Source organism: Ahaetulla prasina, chromosome 7, assembly GCF_028640845.1.
Source record: "Ahaetulla prasina isolate Xishuangbanna chromosome 7, ASM2864084v1, whole genome shotgun sequence".
Taxonomy (NCBI): Eukaryota; Metazoa; Chordata; class Lepidosauria; order Squamata; family Colubridae; genus Ahaetulla; species Ahaetulla prasina.
In genome coordinates, this window is record NC_080545.1 from 78,484,790 (window position 1) to 78,507,015 (window position 22,226).

General features: G+C 40.9%; 1 protein-coding gene across 4 annotated transcripts in view; it reads left to right on the top strand.

Moving 5' to 3' along the window:
• The first annotated feature begins 908 nt into the window (after positions 1-908).
• The window catches only part of AGK (acylglycerol kinase), a 59,702-nt gene continuing 38,384 nt past the window's right edge, over positions 909-22,226 (top strand). The window contains exons 1-7 of one of the 4 annotated variants that reach the window (XM_058189856.1): positions 909-1,011; positions 2,421-2,583; positions 9,029-9,068; positions 12,932-13,011; positions 19,458-19,533; positions 20,560-20,652; positions 21,006-21,038. In XM_058189856.1, the coding sequence (XP_058045839.1) occupies positions 2,474-2,583; positions 9,029-9,068; positions 12,932-13,011; positions 19,458-19,533; positions 20,560-20,652; positions 21,006-21,038 (432 nt within the window). In that variant the 5' untranslated portion in view covers positions 909-1,011; positions 2,421-2,473. Of the gene's footprint in view, positions 1,012-1,087; positions 1,532-2,420; positions 2,584-9,028; positions 9,069-12,931; positions 13,012-19,457; positions 19,534-20,559; positions 20,653-21,005; positions 21,039-22,226 lie in introns of those variants that run through there. The other 3 variants (XM_058189855.1, XM_058189857.1, XM_058189854.1) reach the window with 3 other exon arrangements.

Sequence of the window (22,226 nt, forward strand, 5' to 3'; positions counted from 1 at the left end):
TTTATTTTTGTCACACAGTATATATAAGCATAAGCATATACATATATATATTATATATACAATATATAAACATATATATGAATATGAGTATGTATGTATGTATGTATGTATGTATTTATTTATTTTGTCACAACATCATACAAAAAGATTATATAGCATATAAACATATATATGAATAAATATTAGGAGGTATGAGCATATATATATATAGGAAGAAGAAAAGAAAAATAATAGGACAGGAACTGTAGGCACGTTTGTGCTCTTATGCACGCCCCTTACAGACCTCTTAGGAATGGGGTGAGGTCAATGGTAGATAGTTTTTGATTGAAGCTTTTGGGATTTTGGGAAGAGACCACAGAGTCACGTACTATATACCAAGCATTAACAACTCTGTTACTGAAGTCATATTTTCTGCAATCAAGATTGGAGCGGTTAACATTAAGCTTATATCTATTGTGTGCTCGTGTATTGTTGCAACTGAAGCTGGAGTAGTCTTTGACAGGAAGGACATTGTAATAGATTATTCTATGAGTTAAATTCATAGAATAAACGAATAAAAATAATAATAATAATAAACGAATAAATAGGAAAGAGCGCGGGCGGGGCGGAGGAAGCTTATTAACTTATTTCTTCCCTTCCGACGATTACGGCAACTCCCAGAAAGATTGTACTCAACAAAACTGACGACGCCTGGAGCAGCAACCCAGGTCCGCTCCTTCCTTGCGCCCTTTCTAAAAGCAAGGGGGACCTGGAGCCGCGCGGAACCAAGGCGAGCCTATTCAGTGTTTCCCGGCGAGCAAAGCTAAGCGCAGCACCAAGAAGCGGGCAAAGGGAAGCTTGAGCAGAAACTGGCAGCGGCGTCAGCGGGAAGGCAAAAAGCGAGACCCTTCCTATCTCCGCGGCAAGAGGGCAGAGGCGGCATGCCCCGCCTTTAAAAAGCTGGGAGGCGGAGAGAGGTTAGCCGTGCATCGGGGGAGACCGAAGGCGACGCTGCGAGGCTCCTGGTCTCAGGTGAGCCACAGGCGGAGGCGGTCTCCGCCATCGACCGGCTTTTATTTAGAAACGCCGCCCCTGCAACAAAAGGATTCGAAATGAGTCCTGCGGTTCTTCGCCGGCACCGATTGGCTGTGGATCACCTGGTCAGCGCGTGGCAGTCTTCCGCCTGGAAGCTCCTCGTGGGCTTAGACCAGAGGTCTTCAAACATGGCAGCTTTAAGACTTGCGGGCTTCAACTCCCAGAATTCTCCAGAATTAAGAATTCTGGGAGTTGAAGTCCACAAGTCTTAAAGCTGCCAAGTTTGAAGACCTCTGGCTTAGACGAACAGTTTCCATAATATTGAATGTCCATGCCGGTCAACGTAGTGGACCCAATGCAGCTGAAACTGGCATATTGGGAAATTTTTTGCCTAGATCAGGTTTCTACAAACTGAAAACTCAAGAATTATTAATTAATTTAACCCTACTTAAATGCATTTGCTGGAGCATTAAAACAGCCATATCTCCATGCTGCAGATTTTGAGTCACAAAGGAGGGTAAGTAAGACTTGAGTAAGTTGCCGAGGATGCTGGTGAATATGTTGAGATTGACCCTACACTTCCTTTGAGTAACGCATGCTTCATTCTACAAGGTTTATACATTGCACTAAGATACAATGCTACTTGTTTAATTTTGGCTTAGTCTGATGAATAAACCCAACCACTATGGTTTGTAAAACATGTTTTCTGGTTAGTGTGTGTAGGTATTATGGTTTACAAATTTAAAGTAACGAAACAATCAACGTGGCAATTTGTACAAGTTTCAACACTATCCCAGTGATTCAGCACTACTTTTTCCCCCCAGTGTTGCTGTGAATAAGACCTAAAAAGTTATTGACTGATTAGGCTTAGAGTTAGCCGCCAAATTCTACAGGTCAGTTTTGTCTCTTCTATTTTTTTCAGGTTGTGATTGCTGTTTCTACTTTTAACAAACATAGGTCCTGTACGCCAGGGGTCTCCAACCTTGGTCCCTTTAAGACTTGTGGACTTCAACTCCCAGAGTTCCTCAGCCAGCAAAACTCTGGGAATTGAAGTCCACAAGTCTTAAAGGGACTTGGAGACCCCTGCTGTAAGCAGTTGTCTGAGCACTTGAAAATGAAGATAACTCACTTTTGCAAATCAAGGGACAAATTCCTGCTAGCTACTTCAAGGGTACAAAAAATTGCCAAGAAATGGAAGTCATTGTGGAACTGATGAAGCCAAGGCGAGGCCTAGAAAAATTGGTTAGAATTGTTCTCAAACCTGTCATATCTGCAAACAAGAGTTCACAGTTCACTGCATGCTACCTGCTGAAAAGGTTACATGGTTGTACATTGATTAACTAACTTCAAATCTACGATCTGGTTTTAAGAAAATCCATATTTCTTTTTTATACTTTACCACACAGAGCCCTATTTTCACATCGGAACTGTATGCTACGTTATAGAATAAAACCTAAACATGGCCAAGGTGATCACAATGCTTCAAACCCTCCGAAATCATTGGAAGAAGACTACAGTTGGGATCTGCCTGGTTACATGGGGAGGAAACTGGCTTTATGGAAGACACTGGTAATTATTATGGAGTCTTTCAATGATAATTTAAAAAAAAACACTCAAGGCCAAACAGAAGTGGCAAAAGAGCTATAGATCAGGGGTCTCTGATCTTGGCCACTTTAAGACTTGTGGACTTCAACTCCTAGAGTTCCTCAGCCAGCTTGTTGAAGTCCACAAGTCTTAAAGTGACCAAGGTTGGAGACCCCTGAACTAATTAGTTTTTGCTCTTTGCTGTAACCAAGGAATGTTTTGAATCAGATCAGAGAAATGGGTAGAGGAATGAGGAATGACCCTGCAAGCTAATTTTTTCTTTCCGCCATACGGAGCTAACGGTATTTGATAGCTTTTCTGAATATCATAAAAAAGCAGATCAGGGAATTTTAAAGACTTTGGAGAGTTGTTTGTGTGTGTATAATCTCAGAATCCGTGTATAAAATTATGAATAGTTTAAGCAATTGGGTCAGCAAGAGACTGAATTTCCATTTTACATATCTGCAAGGGAGAAACATCTTTGAGTATAAAGTTTTATGAACTTAATTCGTATTTTTTTCCTCAGGAATCAGGAGGGAAAATTATTATGAGGAAAGAAAATGCAATTAATATTAAAACATCAATTAGCTTTATTTAAGGTCAGAATTAAGTGATGAATATAGATAGTCCTCGACTTACAACAGTTTATTTAGTGACCGCTCAAAGTCACAACAACACTGAAAAAACCAATTTATGACCTTTTTTCAAACTTCTTGCATTGCATTGTATCCACATAGTCACATGATCAAAATTCAACATCTGACTCATATTTATGATGGTTACAGTGGTCCCCGGGTCACATGATCACCTTTTGTGAACTAGGGAAGCCAGATTCACTTAATAAGTCTGTTATTAACTTAACGACTGTTGCAAAATGGTGCAAAATTTATTTAACAAATGTTTTGCTTAGCAATGTAATTTTGGGGTGAATTGTCGTAAGTCAAGGACTACCTCTAATTTGAAGGGTGCAATATTTATTTAGATATACTAATTTAAAGGGAATCTCTAAACCATGTATTGTAATTCAATGTATTATCTGCTACTAAAAGATTTGCTTGTATCCTTACGATTTATATTGATATTGATTAGTTCCTGATTGCTTATTTGTACCCTATGACTATCATTAAGTGCTGTACCTTAGAATTCTTGATCATTTTTTCTTTTATGTACACTGAGAGTATATGCACCAAGACAAATTCCTTGTGTGTCCAGACTTGGCCAATAAAAAAAATTCTATTTGATTTGATTCGATTCGATTCTACATGTGATCATAGTACTTTCAAACAAAGGTATATCCCATTGACTTTAGAATAGAATGAGCTGGAAGGGACCTTGGAAGTCTTCTAGTCCAATATTCATTAAAGGCCAAATTCTCTCCACCGCTCTCTGTTAGTTGGTTGCATGCTTTTACTTTTAGGCAATTTCTTCCAACATCCATCCCAAATATGCCTTCTGTAGGCATATTCACATATATGTGAATAATCTTGGGAAACACGGAGAAGAGATACTGTCTACGAAATGACTAGACAAGATGGAGAGGTCCAAAAAGGCTTAACTATATCAGAGGAAAAAAAGTTGGGAAGGACCCACCCTACTTGATCAAGCAGGTTTGTGCCTTCAGACTTGTAAGATTCTCTTAATGTGGCCTTACTATAAAGTAGAATTAGCTTTCAGTCTTGTTTTAACTGGGAGATTTGACATCAGTCTTGAAAATCTGAAGGTACAGATTTCCCACTGTCACTTTTAACTGTATGATCAATTAGGATGGGTCCTTTCTGATTTTTTTCTGGCCCTTAATCTCTTGAGGTCTCCTCCTTCTCTGATTTTTTTTTTTCCCTAGGCAGCATTTCTTCCCCTCAGTCCCAAAGGTCATCCACACTTTCCAGTATACCTTCTGAAGATTTTGAACCATTAAATTCCATGTCTCATGCTCTGGGATGATAGAGAACACATCACAAACTTCATCTGTGTGATAGCACTTCAGATATTTGAAGCATACTGTAATATCCCCAGGCTAAACAATTCCTGTTCCCTCAATCTGTCCTCATAGACTTAGCTTGTATTGTTCCTGATGCAATAATACAGGAATAGGCAGTACGGTGCTCAAGGAATAGTTTTCATATTTTTTTTAAAACGGGAGGTATGCATACTGCAAACAGGCCTTTAAGCATCGTTGTCTTTATTTTTTAAGAAAGCCTCATTGGCTCTGGTAAATAGCTATAGCTCACTATTATTATTTTTTTAATAAGGGAGGGGATTGAGAAGAGAAACTGCTGCTTGTGTTAATCTATACTGGTTTTCTGTACTGGATCTTCTGATCAGCTGTCATGAGTAGATTTCCCAAAGCAACGAGAGCCAAGTCAAACAGAACTGGGAAATCCAATTTGCCAACCCTAAATGACGTCTTGGTTATGCAGTAGGATAAAATAGATGGAAGACTTTGAGCCGGTGAGAACTGAACTGCTGGCAGCTGATAGAATTAGCATGCAATACTATATTCTAACCACTGCGCCACCACTGCTCTTAATGTTAAAATTCATGTTAAGAAAAAATATTCCCTCAATGCTTTGCTATCGGAGTAGTAGTTGGGAGGAGGTTTCCTCCATTATAGCCTCCTTCTTTCTCCTCTTTATATTTCCTTACCTTGGTACAGGTAGGGAACTTAAAATCACAATTGGGTCTGGAATTTTGGTCATAAGCCATTGCAGTCATTAAACAACATACCAGAGGTGGTATTCAGCAGGTTCTGACCAGTTCTGGAGAACTGGTAGTGGAAATTTTGAGTAGTTCAGAGAACCGGTAAATACCACTTTTGACTGGCCCCGCCCCCATCTATTCTCTGCCTCCTGAGTCCCAGCTGATTGGGAGGAAATGGGGATTTTGCAGTAACCTTCCCCTGCCACGCCCACTAAGTCACACCCACAGAACCGGTAGTAAAAACATTTGAATCCCACCACTGCAACATACCCATATGATCAGTTTGCTCAATGACCGCAGCCTGGCTTTCTCAGTTGTGGTTGTTATGTGACTGTATGGCTTGTTAAGTGGACAGAGCAAAAGAGTTGCCTGCCAAAGAAAACACTGGATGGTGCATGAAAAGGATGCTGGGCCGGACAAAAACTCAAATCCCAAAGACAGGCCTTCTCCTCCCCTCCATATCAGAAAGGGAACCACGGTTCTAGTTCGGAGAAAGTAAGCATTTTATTTTTAGGATCCAAGCTTTCTCTCTTTGGTCTGCTGCAGGAGTTCACCTCCCTTCTGTAAATTAACCTTTTTACCCTTCCAATGCATTTCATTTCTAGAACTAGTTTTAAATAGTATTTGATAAAACGTCTTCAATTAATCAAAGGTCTACTATTGATATAAAGTGTCCCTATTTCTTAACTTGCAGGACGTATTCCTCCGAACACTAAGAGCCATTCTAAAACCTCTGTGGAAACCTTTGATAAATATTCCAATTAGGGGTAATTGGAGTAATTTATTACTTGTACATTATCTTGCTTAGGAAGCTTGTTTCTGTTTGCCCCATTATTTTCAGTAAAGGTTTCCCGTTGAGTGTTTCTCTTGTTGCTTACTTTGAATTTCTCCTGATTGGTTTTTTATTGTAAATCAATGTTCTTACCACTGGAAAGGTTACTATGGCAGGAAGTGTTTTTGTTTGAATAAAAAGTTGCTTGATTGAACTAATTTTGAGTGGTGCCAAAGAATAGACTAAGGAGAGGAAATGCAAAGTAAGTTGCAAACATTATAAGGCAGGGGTGTCAAACTCAATTTCATTGAGGGCTGCACCAGGGTTGTATTTGACCTCAGAGGGTATGGTCGGGGGTGGGCATAGACATGGATGTGGCCATGGTGGGCGTGACATGGGAGTTGTGTCTGGGGCACCTTTGGTGGCCAAGTGCTAAGGCAGGACTTCATTGAGATCCTCACTCTCATTATAATCTTCCTTCCTTCCTTCCTTCCTTCCTCCCTCCCTCCCTCCCTCCCTCCCTCCCTCCCTCCCTCCCTCCCTTCCCTTCTCTTCCCTTGCCTTCCTTTCCTTTCCCTTCTCTTCTCTTCTTTTTTATTCTCTCTTCCTTCTCCTTTCTTCTTCCTTCCCCTCTTTTCTTAATTTTCCTTTCTTGCTCTCTTCCCATCTTTTCTTATTTTCTTTGTCTTTCCTCTTTTCCTTTCTCCTTCCCTGTCCCTTCTTGCATGCTCAAATGCAAAAGGAGAAACATTTCTCCTTTTGTTTTGTTTTTAGTTTGTTTTGATAGCCCTCTGTCAGTGAAAACGGAGCCTGCCCTGTGCCCTGTTTTCAGCTGTGACAGCCTCCTGCAGCCTTCTGCCAGAGAAAATGGGGCAGCGGGGAGGCTGCGCAGCTCTCCCAAGCTCTGTTTTCACTGGCAGAGGTACCCCGGCCAATCCCATGGGCCAGATTTAAACACCCCGTGGGCCGAATCTGGCCCGCGGGCCTTGAGTTGACACCCCTGTTATAAGGCATCTTCATGGTTGCTTGGTTTGACGCATAATCCTTAATATATGGCCTGTAATACTTATTGACTAGAGGAGTCCTTTTTAAATCTCTTAAAGCAGGGGTCCCCAACTTCTGGGTCATGATCTATTTGGAACCAGGCCACATGAGTGGCAGGTTGGTGCGCATGCACGCGCATGCAGCTCAATTTGCACAAGCGGTGGGCCGGCTTGCGTGCATGCATGGATACAGCTCAATTTGTGCAAGTTGAGCTGTGCACATGTGTGCATCGGTCCACTACTCGCATGGCCAGGTTCCCCTCTTCCCCCCCCTCCCCTGTCGGACTGCCAAACCGCAAAGGTTGGGGACCACTGTTTTAAAGGGAGCAAATCCTATTGATCTACATGTCCCTGACTTTGGTTTTTGCAAAACATACACAAGATCCATTTGGACTTTTACCCACTGGCTTTCACTGTTGTTCAGACACACAGTTTTTCAAACTAGGGGTATTAAAATTGGAGCATCCTAACACACTTAAACATTTTGATATTGTCATCTCGCTTCAGCTACATACCATTTTAAGGACTCCCTGCAGCATTTGGTGGTTAAGATTGGTGACATCAAATGGGGACCCAGATTGTTGGGGTCAATATGCTGACTCTGTAAACCTCTTAGAGAGGGCTGTAAAGCATTATGAAGCAGTATATAAGTTTAAGTGCTATTGCTAATTAGAAAGTATTACCTAAAATTCTAGACGTGATTTACAGCAACCAAGGCTTGGTAGGTGTTGTATGTCAATATTGAATTGGAGTTGCTGAGTTGTTCTTTTATTTTTTTGATAAAGGGATCTTTACTCTTTTGAGCAATCTTGTCAAACCTTTTTCCTTTCCTTTATCCTTTTTTTATGATTCATTTGAAATTGTATTATGTCATTAACATCGTTGTGTTATAATATTACAGCGTTTCCATTTTCTATCTCTTAATTTTTCAAAATAATTTGAAACCAATTATTTTTCTATCCAAAACCACATTGATAGAAAAATAATTGGTTCAGCACAATAAAATTATAACAAAAATATTTAAAAACAGTCAGAAGTAAATCTCCATTTGTCTCTTTATGAAATTTACTATCCAATTATCACTGAAGCTTCCAACAAATTGGGAAGTAGAGAAAACACACCTTCAAGATAGACAGAGAAAGTAAATTCCATTTTAGCAACCTGTGCAAAACCGGGATGTTGTAGCTGAAGTGTGGAACTTGCTATCTGAACATACAACACACTAAATCTTTAAATTTGGCTCACAGCCTCCCCCACCCCCACACTCAAGTATGCCTTCCTTCCATACCATTTTAGTCATGAAATTTAATGAAAGAAAATGTATGCTAATCTCTTGACATCCTTCTCCTCGGCAAATGTTAGGAGAAGTAGAGAGAGTTAGCATATGCTGAAATTCAGAAATGCAAACTCAGAGTGCCTAGTGTGCTGTTTTGTGTGTGTATATATGTGCAGGTTAAAGGAAAGGCATGGGTGGGGGGAATAGGAAAAAAAATGAGGGACAGTGGTTCGGATGTTATCCATCATCAGCTATTGTGTTGGGGGGCAGGAAGCCAGATATGCAGTTTATGGAGAAATGCCATACTATTTATTAACACAATGGAGGATTTGGTTACTTTGATCAGTGCTATGGGTAAAACATTAATCTCTTTTGTAAACTAGTACAAGGGTCACATATGCTTGTTCTGAATAAATATCTAGTTGAAGAAATTAATGACAAATGCAATATCATCTAAAAATATGACTACGGAAATGGTGTGTATTCCTAACCCACAGTCCCTTTGGAAAGTTTTGACTGAAGATTTAGTCTGCCAAAGCAGAAATCCTTTTTAAAAATGCGTACATATATCTCCCTTCCCTAAATTTAGCTTATTTAATATTCTTTTTTTTTTGGTCTTTTCTCCTCTTCCCCCCGTTATAGCGATAACCTGCTAAGGAGAGCTGCATGCCAAGAAGCCCAGGTAATACCATTTAACAAGATCAAATTAGATTAAAATCCCCTTCTTATCTCACTTGTGCAGGATCGTGGAGATTCTCCCGGTGGGTCTGTTCTACGTGAGTAGCCTATCAACAAGGATGTCAGTATTTCAGTTGCTCAAATACTACAAATACTGCTTTCTTCTTCTTGCAAAGCTTAGGCTTTGCACCTAATTATACCTCAAATTCCGCACATTAAAAAATCAGTGGCGAATAGCTTCCAGGTATTTTTGATAATTGAGAAGGATATTTTTTCACAGGCATTGGGGGAACTGATATTTCTTAAGGCTATTGGTACTCAGTACTGTTGGCAGTAACCTTTACACTGTATTTTTTTTAAAAAAAATCTCCAACTTTGTTATTGTTATTATAAAAATAGCTGTGCTTTAGAGTTGTCCTTTGTTCTCCTGTCAGCTTCTGGAGATGAATCTGAGTAACGCTAGCTGGATTTGGGTTAGTTGGATTTGGGGTAGTGGAGAAAGAGAGGTAGGCACTATGAGTTTATTACATTTCTAGATGTAGATTTTTTCTGTAGCAAGGCCTGCCCTTTAGAAAAAGGTTCCCCACCCAAATCCAGTTGGTACAGTGAGATCTCTCACTTCAGTGTGCTTGCCAATAGAATGGGATGGGATGGGATGGGATGGAGTAGAGTAGAATTATGTAGAGTAGAATAGAATAGAGTATAATAGAATATATAGAATAGAATAGAGTAGAATAGAATATATAGAATAGAGTAGAATAGAATAGAATAGAACATATAGAATAGAATAGAAAAGAATATATAGAATAGAATATATAGAACAGAATAGAATAAATAGAATACAACATATAGAATAGAATAGAATAGAATAGAGAATAGGATAGGATAGGATAGGATAGGATAGGATAATAATAATAATAATAATAATAATAATAATAATAATAATAATAATAATAATAATAATAATAATAATAATAATAATAATATTATTTTAATTTGTATACCGCCCTTCTCCCGAAGGATTCAGGGCGGTTTACAGCCAAAATAAAATACAATAGCAATGCATACAATATTAAAAACAACCGTTAAAAAACTTATTCAATTTGGCCAAAATTAAAATACGATCAACCCTATAAAATTAATAAAAGTTACAAACCCATAAAATCATCTGAAAATTTAAATAATCAAACCAGTCCAGAAAGGCGGAATAAATAAGTCTTAAGTTCGCGGCGAAAGGTCCAAAGGTCAGGCAATTGTCGAAGTCCTGGGGGAAGTTCGTTCCACAGGATAGGAGCTCCCACAGGGAAGGCCCTTCCCCTGGGAGCCGCCAGCCGGCATTGCTTGGTTGACGGCACCCTAAGGAGTCCCTCTCTGAGAATGCACGGGTTGTTGGGAGATAGAGGATGGCAGCAGACGGTCCCGTAAGTAGGATAGGATAGAATAAGATAGAATAGAATAGAATAGAATAGAATAGAATAGAATAGAATAGAATAGAATAGAATAGAATAGAATTTTTACAGTCACTTTAAATGTACACTAATCCTAATACATTAAAATGAAATTTTGTTGCATTCAGCTCTCAAAAGATAACCATTGCGCACATACCCATACATATATGACACAAAGAAACATCACATTTTTTTAACCTCTTATTTTATTGATTTAAGGGTACAGTAGTTTTTTTGAACCACCCATAGTCACTGAGAAACGTTGGCAGCATACAAGCTTAATACATTATTATTGTTGTTATGCTCTTATCTGCAGTGCATATGGTAAAGTGAGATACATTTTAGGCTATGTCTCCTGCAGATTTTAGTTGCGTTAGGTTTTCTCCCTTTTATTTTTTCACATTATATTTGTCTAGAGAGCTAATCTGAATTGTTGTACAAGTATGTCTGCCCTGTTGCTGTGGATTTTCCATCTTTTTAACAACTGTAAGAGATCAGAGTATTGTGAATGTAGAATGTAATTTTTACTTGATTTTTCTCAAGAAATCAAAAGTAGTATGGATAATTACTTACTTTTTCCATCTCTTCTTCAAGTAATATGCCAGTTCAATTTTTTCTTTTGTTTGCCATGCTTAATCATTAGCTCTCACCTACCTTCTGCTTTCTAGCTCCCATTGCATAAAATAAATAGAATGTGATGCTCATCTTTGTTCTATCATGTTTCTTTCATTCTCTGTTCTAAGAGTCTCAGCAATCTTCATAATTGCTGTTTTGGAAAAAAAAGTGTATGTAAAAGTTTCAAAGATCTTACAGGTTCCTTATATCTCATTACAACAAAAACTGAGAAATATTCATTGTTCATTGATAGCAGTTTAATTTCCAAGGGGTTGGCTTTGTTGCATACTTTGCATCATAGTCTATCTCAGGTGTGTCAAACTCACGGCCTGCGGGCCAAATGCATCACACGCTGGCCATGCCCACGCCCGGTGTAGCGAAGGGGGGAAAAGTCGTGATACGTCATGTGACAATGCGAGCTTGACACCCCGGTCTATCTCTTTATGAATGTTATCTCCTCTGGGACATCAGTTCCGCAAATGTACAAAACCCACAACACATCTGGAGGACCCCAGCCTGGGGACAACTACAGTAGCACAACAATAAATTAATAAAATTTGTAAGATTCACATTCTAGTTAATTGTATCTGTGTGAGTTATAAAGACTTTTACAGACTCACGTGCATTGCAGCCTTAATGTTTTATTTATTTTTATTTATTTACCAAATTTAGGTACTCCTATCTCACTCTCAAAAGGAGACACGGTGGCTCAGTGGTTAAGACGCTGAGCTTGTCGATCAGAAAGGTCGGCAGTTTAGCGGTTCGAATCCCTAGCTTCATAACAGAGTGAGCTCCCATTACTTGTCCCAGCTTCTGCCAACCCAGCAGTTCAAAAGCATGTAAAAATGCAAGTAGAAAAATAGGGACCACTTTGGTGGGAAGGTAACAGCATTCCGTGCACCTTTTGGTGTTTAGTCATGCCGGCCACATGACCACGGAGGCGTCTTCGGACAGCGCTGGCTCTTCGGCTTTGAAACGATGAGCACCGCCCCCTAGAGTCGGGAACAACTAGCACGTATGTGCATGGGGAACCTTTACCTTTATCTCATTCTCAGAGAGGTCTAAATTAAAGTTGAACACACCTTAAAAATTAAACTCAATTACAGCTGGGTTGATCCATGAGTGAACAAAATCCCAAATCCATGGGTACTTTTATTAATGACCCAGGAGCACGGAGGTTCGCCTGGTTAGGACTCTGGCTTGGAGGTTAGCAAGCCCACGTATGAGACCCGAGTGCTGCCGTAGGACGGAGTGAGCTTTCGTCCTTCAGTCCAGCACCTGCTGTGAACAATAAAGGAGCCCCCAACTGGGCATCCCCTGGACAACAGTGATGTCACCAGCTAATCCTCTCAACCTAAAAACAGCTTGGTGCTTCTGACACGAGTGGGATAAAATTAATGACTGAAATTATGATTTAAACAGCTGATTATATTTTGGACTTCATTGCTTCGTCTTTATCCCCTGATATTTGGACCTGATTTTGAGTATTGAAAATAACAACATTTGTGTTACTTAATTAGGGGTTTAGCATTCAGAATATCAAAGGTACTTCTGCACGTTGTCACCCGCAAGTTGCGAGTGAAAAAGCAAACAAGCCACTGGTTTCTTTTTTTTTTTTTTGTTTACATTTATACCCCGCCCTTCTCCGAAGACTCAGGGCGGCTTACAGTGTCTTCCTTGAGCTCATTCCTTTCAGTGGGGAGGAATGTAGTAACTACCAAAATAGAGTATTGTTTTTCGGTATCCAAATGAAAAATACTAATTACTCTGAAATAGTAAACCCTTACTTTCTCTTTATTATTAGGTATGGGGCAACCAAATTATTCCTTCCAATATGCAGATAAAGAAAGCAACAGTATTTCTCAACCCTGCAGCTTGTAAAGGGTAAGGTTCTTTATGTTGTTGGTTTTCCTAATTTTTTAAAAATATGATGAATAATTGAGGAATTAGGTATGTCTAATGTTACAATGCAAAGGGTGATACGATAGCAGTCTTCTAGTATCTGAGTGGCTGTCACAGAGAAGAGGGGACAAGAAGTAACGTGTGGAAGAGTATCAAAGAGAGAGCCAACTTACAACTAAAGAGGAATTTCCTGCTCTTGCAGGGAGAATAATTAATCAATGGAACAGCTTACCTCAGGGGTAAAATGCTCCCGGATCGGACCAGATCACGCCATCCGGTAGTGATCATGGCCGGTAGTTCGGCGATCCAATAGCGATGGCGGAGCAAAGCTCCACCCACCCACTCGGGTGTCATTACTTCCTGGTTTTAACCAGAAAGTAATGTGTTTTTTACCTTCTATGCATGCGAAGGTTTTGTTGTGCCTCGTCCGCTTTCCCCGCAGCTGGGCCCGTCTTATCTGCTTCCAAACGCTGAGGAATGTCCTAGCATATCTCCCGGCCCCAGCCCTGGCTCCATGCCCAGACAGGCCGAGGAGGAAGAAGTGCCTCCAGCCCCCAGCTCTGGCTCCATGCCCAGGCAAACGGAGCAACTAGACCCCTCCCCCTCCCCCACAGCATGTGAGCCTGAGAAAGGTCAATTACCAACAGCTGCAGACTGGAGTGACCCTCACTTCAGGAGAATTGATAGGTGGCGGCAACAGAAGGAAGGGAGGGGCAGGCCTGGATAAGTGCTGAGTCATGGAGCCACACCCCATGGCCTATATAAAGGATCTGCTTTCTGGCATTCTCTGAGTCAGGCAAAGTCTAACTTGGATTGCTGAAGTCACTTTCTGGTCTCCTGCCTGCCTTGAGAACTTTGCTAGGACTTTGGCAGAGCTGCAGAGGCACGCCTGATTCGGATTTCCCTGACCCGGCCGTCAGCGGAGGAGTGGGACATGACAGGTTTGTGCGTGAATGTGACATGTGTGCGTGTGCACTTCCAAACCGGTAAGGAAGGTAAGTAGATTTCACCCCTGGCTTACCTCCAGAAATTGTGGGTGCTCCATCACTGGAAATTTTCAACAAGAGACCTGACAGCCAGTTATCTGGAATGGTATAGGAACTTGAGCAGGGAGTTAGACACTAGAAGAGTTCCAAGATCCTTTCTGACTCCATTATTCTATGTTCTACCTTCTGACTCTGGTCATGAGTGAGAATGGCAAAAGAATTGCCTATGACAGTGTTGGTGAACCTTTTCGGCACTGAGTGATGAAACAGGAGTGTGTGCGTACATGCGTGGGTTCATGCATGCCAGAAACCGGAAGAGCAGTCGCCTGGTGCGCATGCACGCGCCGGGTGGCTGCTCTTCTGGTTTCTGACATGCGCCTGTGCACTGGCCATCTGTTTTGCAGTTTCTGGCACGCATGTGCACGCGAAGGCCAGTTGGCTGATGCACATGTGCACGAAGGCCAGCCGTCTGGTGTGCATGCACGTGAAGACCAGCTGCCTGGTATGCATGCACACGCCGGGAAGATGATCTTCCAGTTTCTGGCGCATGCATGCGCACCAGACAGCTGCTCTTCGTCCAGAAACTGGAAGACCAGGTGGCTGATGGGCATGTGCGTGCTGGAAACCAGAAGTGAATGTAAACACCAGCTAGCCGGCGAGCTAGAACCCAGAACAGCAAAGGGCAACAGCTCACATGCCCGGAGAGATGGCTCTGCATACCACTTCTGGCATAGGTTCGCCATCACGGGCCTATGACTTACTTAGTCAGGCTTCCTATATCATGTAATCCAAGCCAACTTGGCTTCTTCCAGAGTCTTTTTTTTTATTTTGCATGACACAAAAAGTGTATGTAGACAACTTCAGAAGCTGATTCGTTATGCTACTTGCAGGATAATTAGTTAGGATCTTTGGATAACTAAGAGATAAATATAACATGTCATTTGCAAATGTAATCTTATTCCGAATATCATTCCATACAAAAGGGACTACAAATATTCAGTCCCTTTTCTTAGGCTACTTCCAAAGAGCCCCTTGTGCAAAAACTGATTGTTCTTCCTTAGTAAGTGGGATTGTAATTATTTTACTACGCTGCTGGAAATGTTGCACTTTTTTTCCCTGTTAGATTTCTCACATATTTTGTTTGGGTGGGGAAGAAACCCCAATTTACCTAAGAAGTAATTTGAAAAAGGAGTCACCCTTGGCCCAGCTGTACCATAGTCGCTGCTTGCACACCCTCCCATCCCTGGCAGCAGTCATCTCTGGCCCAGCTGCAGTCATGTTCTGCTACAACAGCCACTTGCCCACTCATCAGCTTGCTTGCACCAGGGACTCACAACATCTTGTCAGCTTCCCCACTGACTTCGCTTGTTGGGAGGCCAGCAGGGTTAGCGGGTCCTCACTTAATGACCCCAATAATTGCTTAATGGCACAATGGGGATGGCTGGGATTTCCTTTTGCTAAGCAATATGGTCACATGACATTGCACTTGCTTTAGAGATGGAAATTCCAGGCCCATTGTTCACCAAGGATTACCTATAGAAGATTTCTAAATCTTGTACTCTGTTTCCCTGAAAATAAGACATCCTCTGATAATAAGCCCAATCCCACTTTTGAGCGCATGAGCTAAAATAAGCCCTCCCCGAAAATAAGCCCTCCCGAAAATATTTAAATGCATGCGCAGCCGGTACCTGCCATTTCCTCTGGTTAGGATTAGGGAGACAGAGCTAGAAATCAGGTAAGATGGCAAGAGGATCACCATCTTGATCCACGTGCCCCCAAAATAATAAGACCTGCCCGAAAATAAGGCCAAGCGCTTATTTTGGGGTTCAAAAAAATATAAGACAGGGTCTTCTTTTAGGGGAAACACGGGTATGTATGCAAAGAGCTCCTTCATAGCAATTGAATTGATAGGGGTTGGGTAGCTCTCCTGATTTCCTAGCTTTTAGAATATTGTGATTTTTATTTGTGATTACCGAGGGGAAACCATTCACTGCATTTTACAGAATTATTCCTTTGTCGTGTAAACCCAAATATAATTTGAAGCAACATAGCCAGGCACAGGATTCAAAACCATACTTACCATATTCTGGGGTTGCGCAAACTCAGACAAAACAGCTTTTTACTCTGGACTCATATTTCCTTGACCATCATTGCTCAGGTTTCTGTTTTTGTTCTACATTTTGCCAGTTTTCTTTGTTTTCCTTCATGTGTAAAAAAAAAAAAGGTTGATTGACTGATTACCTTAATATTCCTACTTTTCTCGGAAACTACAAGGTAGTTCGGGTGTCTATGCTAATTTCATCCCCACAACAATAGCTGTATGGCATGGGGGTCAAACTCGCTGTATCACATGATATTTCGTGATGTTTTTCCCCTTTGCGGAGCTGGGGTAGGTGTGGCCTGCGCATGACACATTGAGCCCGCGGGCCGCCAGTTTGACACCCCTGCTCTATGAAATGAGTTAGGTTGAGAGATAGCGATTGGCCCAAAGGCATTCTGGGAGCTCTGCGATCTAGCAGCTAGTAATACATGGCTATCTGTAATCTTTGATCAACAGGTTATCGATTTTACTTTATTGGCTTTGTATAAAATTAAACACCCATATAATCCATGTTGTCGTCAAGATGATCATTGGAAAAGATATAAAAGGATTTAAAAGTAAATAGGTTGATTGAAAAATATTTCTGAAGTCAAAATATGTCTGGTTTATTAATAGGTTTTCACTACAGCGCCTCCTGGATATTTTTTTCCTTCCCCCCCCCCCCACCTTATAATTAAACCATTTCTAAACAAACTGCCATTGTCTTAACATTCATTTAGGGCTCTGAATGGAATAATATTCTTGGAAACTATATAAGTTGGGGTTTTTTGCTGCAACGGGATAACGAAAAATAAATCATGTAAATGCAATAGCAGAAGAATCAAAAATAGATTATGTAAATGCAGTACCAGAATAATAAAAATAAATTATGCAAATGCAATCGCTCCAAAGCATTTTTATCCCTAAACCTGAGAATCTCTCGGTCATATAAAGTGGCTATTTCTATGCAAGTGAGTTTGAAGAAAGATAATATAGTCTCTTAGCAGCTGAATGAGTGACTCACCATAAGGAACACCCCAGTAAAATAATGTTATATTCAAGTCTTCTTTCCTGTATTTTTCAGTTGTTGTTTCCCAGCTTTCAAAAACTGCCCAGAAAGCCTTTGTCTCTCTTGATTATAAGTATTCCATGAATTTGTTGTATTGCAGACACTTAGGTTGCTGTCTTCCTGGTTGATTCTCTATTCATGAGCTGTCCGCATGCATCCTACCAACTTAATTCTCTTTCAGATCATAAGTGTTCTGAGAATCAATCCACACATTCATTACATGGAGGTTTGTGGTACCTTGGATACTTTTTTGCTGACATGACGGTACTTCTTGAATATACTTTCTTATCTAACAAGTCTACAACTTTCCAAAGTTGTGGCTAATTTTTTTCCTTTAGTTTTTTTTTCTCTTCTGTTAGCTTTATTTAGCCTTGCATTTCCTACTCTTGCCCAACACAATTCAGTTCATTAACTTAAAGCATAATAAACACATAACAATGATTGTTCATCACAATCTCTGGGAATCACATGTAAAGGTATTGCATCTGTGCAGAAACCACATCGGAATAATTTCTAACTGAGTCTTCAGCCGGAATCCCATCCCATTACACACAAGCATAGGTTCGCTTCCTTTTCACTTGCTGCAAGCATTTGCACCGTTGGGAATCAGAAGTAGCTGAATTTCTCTTCCCCTCTTTTTTCTTCTCCTTCAGCATCTTCCATTCCTCTTTTGTAGTCTACTTTTCTGCCCTGGAGATTCAGTTGGCTGTGACAATGCCTCTCCATCAATTTTGTCTAGTAGCTATTAATGTTTCCTTTGGGAAAATATAGTTTCCTGGTTCCCTCGCCTTCCTGCTCATAAAAAAGATCGGATGCTGGTGTTCTACAATGAGTTAGTTTACTTCTCAAAACCAATCAACCCAGCAAATACGTGTAACCCAGTAAGTGATTATAGTGTCACTTTTATTGTAGGTTCTGTAGCTTTATACAGAGAAACCTGAGATCTCTCCCAGAAAGTCTGAAAAAGTATTAAAGATCTTCCCTTTAATAAGGAATGATACCCTAAGTTATGCAAAATATGAAGATAATGGCTTCCTGCATGGGAAAGTACCATAGACCTCTCAGTCAGTATCCAAGATACTGATCTTTGTCCAGATTCAGTCTGGTATTCAGCCAGTTTGGACAGGTTCAGGCAAACCAGTAGTGGAAATTTTAATTGGTTCACCGAACCGGCAAATACTACCTCTGGCTGGCCCCGCGCCTGGCCACTGCTCGCCCACCCCACCCCACCCTGCTCTATATATGTTGCCTTTGCCATCCGGCCCAGCTAATTGTCTCGCCTCCACGCCTCGCCTGGTCTGCTCACCAAGGGTAAGCATGTCACCCGCTTGCCCTTCGCCTTGAGTTGGACTCGGGGCCCAGGGACAGGCCATTTCCTGAGGCCCTGGAGTTGCCGCCCACTTGCCGTTTATCTTGGCCAGGTTGGGGAATGCGCCTTCCCCAGGGCCTCCACCAGCATGCCACCTGCTCGCCCTCTGCCTCGCTCACCTTGGTGGGGGTACTTCGACACAGGGAGGAGGGGGGACTATAAAGGGAAAGGCTGCAAGAGTTGCCTTTTCTGCCAGTTCTGTGGGCGTGGCTTGGTGGGGTGATGTTGACTTGGCCACTCAGTCACATTACCTCCACCAAGCCACACCCACCAAGCCACGCCCACAGAACCAGTCGTAAAAAAATTGAGTCCCACCACTGGCTTTGTCCCAATGTTTCTGTACCAGCAGAAGTTTTTCATTTTTTTAATTTATCTGCATGACAGGCTATACTACTGGATTTCATAGTCATCCTTTGAAACAGGGCAAGTACAATAAAGAAATATGAGGTTTATATCAAAACAGTGCTCACAACCTCCCAGTTTCAAGCCTAATGCCTTAACGACTACGCAAAAGTGATTCTCTGAGATATTCTTAGGATAGGATAAAAGCATAATTTAATTAATAAAGTATATATCTATTGTTTGATGTCATCATTGCCTGATATATTTCTTCCTTAATCTCCTTTCCCACATATTTGTTTTTATTGATGAGAAATGTGAATTACAGGCATTTTAGAAGCTATAGACGGATGTCTCATTTGACATATAAAGAGAAATGTCAAATAGCCACTGGGTTTAACTAATAAAACAAGTCTGGTTCCCTTAGATGATGGCTTCGGTTTGGTTTCCTTGGCTGCTAGATTTTGTTAGGGTCATATTGCATGCCTTGTTTTTATTATTATTATTAAGAATTTGACCTTTCTGTTTTAACACAACTGATTTGAACAAAAATCTCATAAATTGTCTGCACTTTTTCTTTTCTAGCAAAGCCAGAACTCTTTTTGAAAAGAATGCAGCCCCAATTCTCCACTTATCTGGTCTGGATGTAACTGTGGTGAAGGTAAAAAAGAGTTTTGCAGTGTCTCTTTCTGGCAAAAAAAAAAAAAAGTCCTTCTTTTGGTATATTTTAGCCACAACTCAGTTTTTCCAAAAGGAAAAAAAGAAAATAAAAAGAAGATAATTGCTATTTTTAAAAATAAAATAAAATAAAATAAAATAAAATAAACCATATATTTTTTTAAGGAAAAAGCTACATCTTTAATTATCAATTAAAGTATCTGAAGGACAGATATAATCAGGGGTCAGCTTCAAAAATTTTTTGCAAGAGATTCTCTGCCCGGTTGCTGGGTGGGTGTGTCCATGGTGGGCATGACCTAGTCAGCCTCCTGCACTACAATGGGGGGTGTTTTTTCCCTTCCCAGGCTCCGGAGGCTTTCCTCAAGCTTCTGGGAAGGTGAAAACAGCCTCCCCAGGCTCCGGAGGCCCTCTGGAGGCCAGAAATGGGCCTGTTTCTGGTCTTCCCAAATTTCTGGTAGGCCCATTTTTCCCCCTCCCCAAGCCTCCACGCGCACCCTGCACTTAACCTGCCTCTAAAACGGGCTGGGAGGGATGGGCAGGGCCAACCAGGCGGGCAAGGTGGGTGGGGCTAGCCAGGAGTGGGATTTTGGGGTTCTCCGAACTGCACAGAATCTTAGCTGGAGGTTCTCCCGAACCCCTGCAAACCCCCCAGCAGCCCACCCCTGGATATAATATAGTATTTTGGAGTATCAGCTATTTATCCCAGCACGCAGGCAGAAGAGCTGGTAATTCTGCTTTAAGAAGCAGAATTAAAAAAAACTCAAAACTGCTACAAAGTATTTTAGATTGGTTTTAAGAATGGTATTTTGCCTCTTCAGAATATATTCATTCGGAAGGTTTGAGTTTGGTGATGAGGTTGTTAAAAATGAAAGGAAGGGAAAACTTGCAATTTGAAGCTGTGCTGAGCTAGTATTGTGAAGGTTATATGAAGATTATGTTGCGTGGCTTTTCATTTGAAGCAGGAGAGTGTCAAATGCAATGTGTTTCTGTGACCTTCCTTGCAACTCAGACAGATTATGAAGGGCAAGCAAAGAAGTTGTTGGAACTGATGGAAAACACTGATATGATCATCATTGCAGGAGGAGATGGAACAGTGCAAGAGGTACTGTAAGAATTTTTCTACCCACCTTTTCTCCAGCACCTAATCTATATTGAAAACTTTTGATTATAAATTAAAATCTTAATATATGGAAGCTTTAGGTTATTGTAAACTTTTGAGTTATCAACTAGAAGAGATTATCTGTTCACTAAATCTGCAGATTATCTCAACCTATAGGCTCAGTATACAAGACATGTTTAGATATCTGTGTGTGCATATTTGTGTTTAAAAGAAGTATTTCTCCCTCCCTCCCTCCCTCCCTCCTTCCTTCCTTCCTTTTTTCTTTCTTTCTTTCTTTCTTTCTTTCTTTCTTTCTTTCTTTCTTTCTTTCTTTTTCTTTCTTTCTTTCTTTTCAGGTTATAACTGGGCTCCTCCGAAGAGCAGATGAGGTAAGGTATATTTTTCTAGGGCAAACTTAATTTCAGCACAATCTAATTTTGTTTGGTGCTTAAATGTTCTTGAAGATATATGGTAGAGGAGATACATATTCTTCGTGCTATCTTCTCCCAGCCACTAGGAAAACGTATCTTGCCCTTTCTCCTATTTCTGTTAAGATACTTGATTATACATCGCCACTGCTTAAGAACTTCCTCCACCTATTCCTTTTATGTTTAGTGGAGTGGCACTGAAGTATTTCTCATAAATGCTCACTCGTTTTTTTAACTTTACCTTGTATAATAAAAGTGTCACAGTTTTATTTCCTGTAGCCCAAAATTATTCTGTGCAATAGTATTCTGGAAATGCAAGCCTTTGTCCCAGGTAACATCCTGTCCAATTAACTCCCAGGTCAGAAAGACAAGAAACGCAGACTTCCTTGTTGTGAGGTAGGAGAAGAAAATCAATTGAGGAAGGGGACTGCAGTAGAGAATTTAATAATAAAAAGTATGTAGGCAGGAATGATGGAAAACCATAATGAAATAAATTAGATTTTTGAGAAATGGTGCTGCAAGCTGCAGTAATCTGCAGAGATCCAGGATACTGTGGTTACATGGTCATTAAACTTGATTTGCTACAATTCTTCAAAGAGCACAGCTTATGATACTATAAGGATGCTTGTGTGTGCTCCATTACTATGGCTTTTACTTTTTATTTTTTTATTTATTTATTAATCATATTTATATACCGCCCTATCTCCCGAAGGACTCAGGGCGGTTTACAGGCACTTAAAAATACATAACACAAATACAATATAAAAACAATTAAAAAACTTATTCTAAAGCCCGTTATTAAAATATAAAAACAGAACCCAATTAAAACCCATAAATTTAAAATCTAGCTCAGTCCTGCACAATTAAATAGGTATGTTTTAAGCCCGCGGCGGAAGGTCCGGAGGTCCGAAAGCTGACGAAGTCCGGGGGGTAGTTCGTTCCAGAGGGTGGGAGCCCCCACAGAGAAGGCCCTTCCCCTGGGCGTCGCCAGACGACATTGCCTCGCTGACGGCACCCTGAGGAGACCCTCTCTATGAGAGCGCACGGGTCGGTGAGAGGTATTCGGTAGCAGTAGGCGGTCCCGTAAATAACCCGGCCCAATGCCATGGAGCGCTTTAAAGGTGGTCACCAGAACCTTGAAGCGCACCC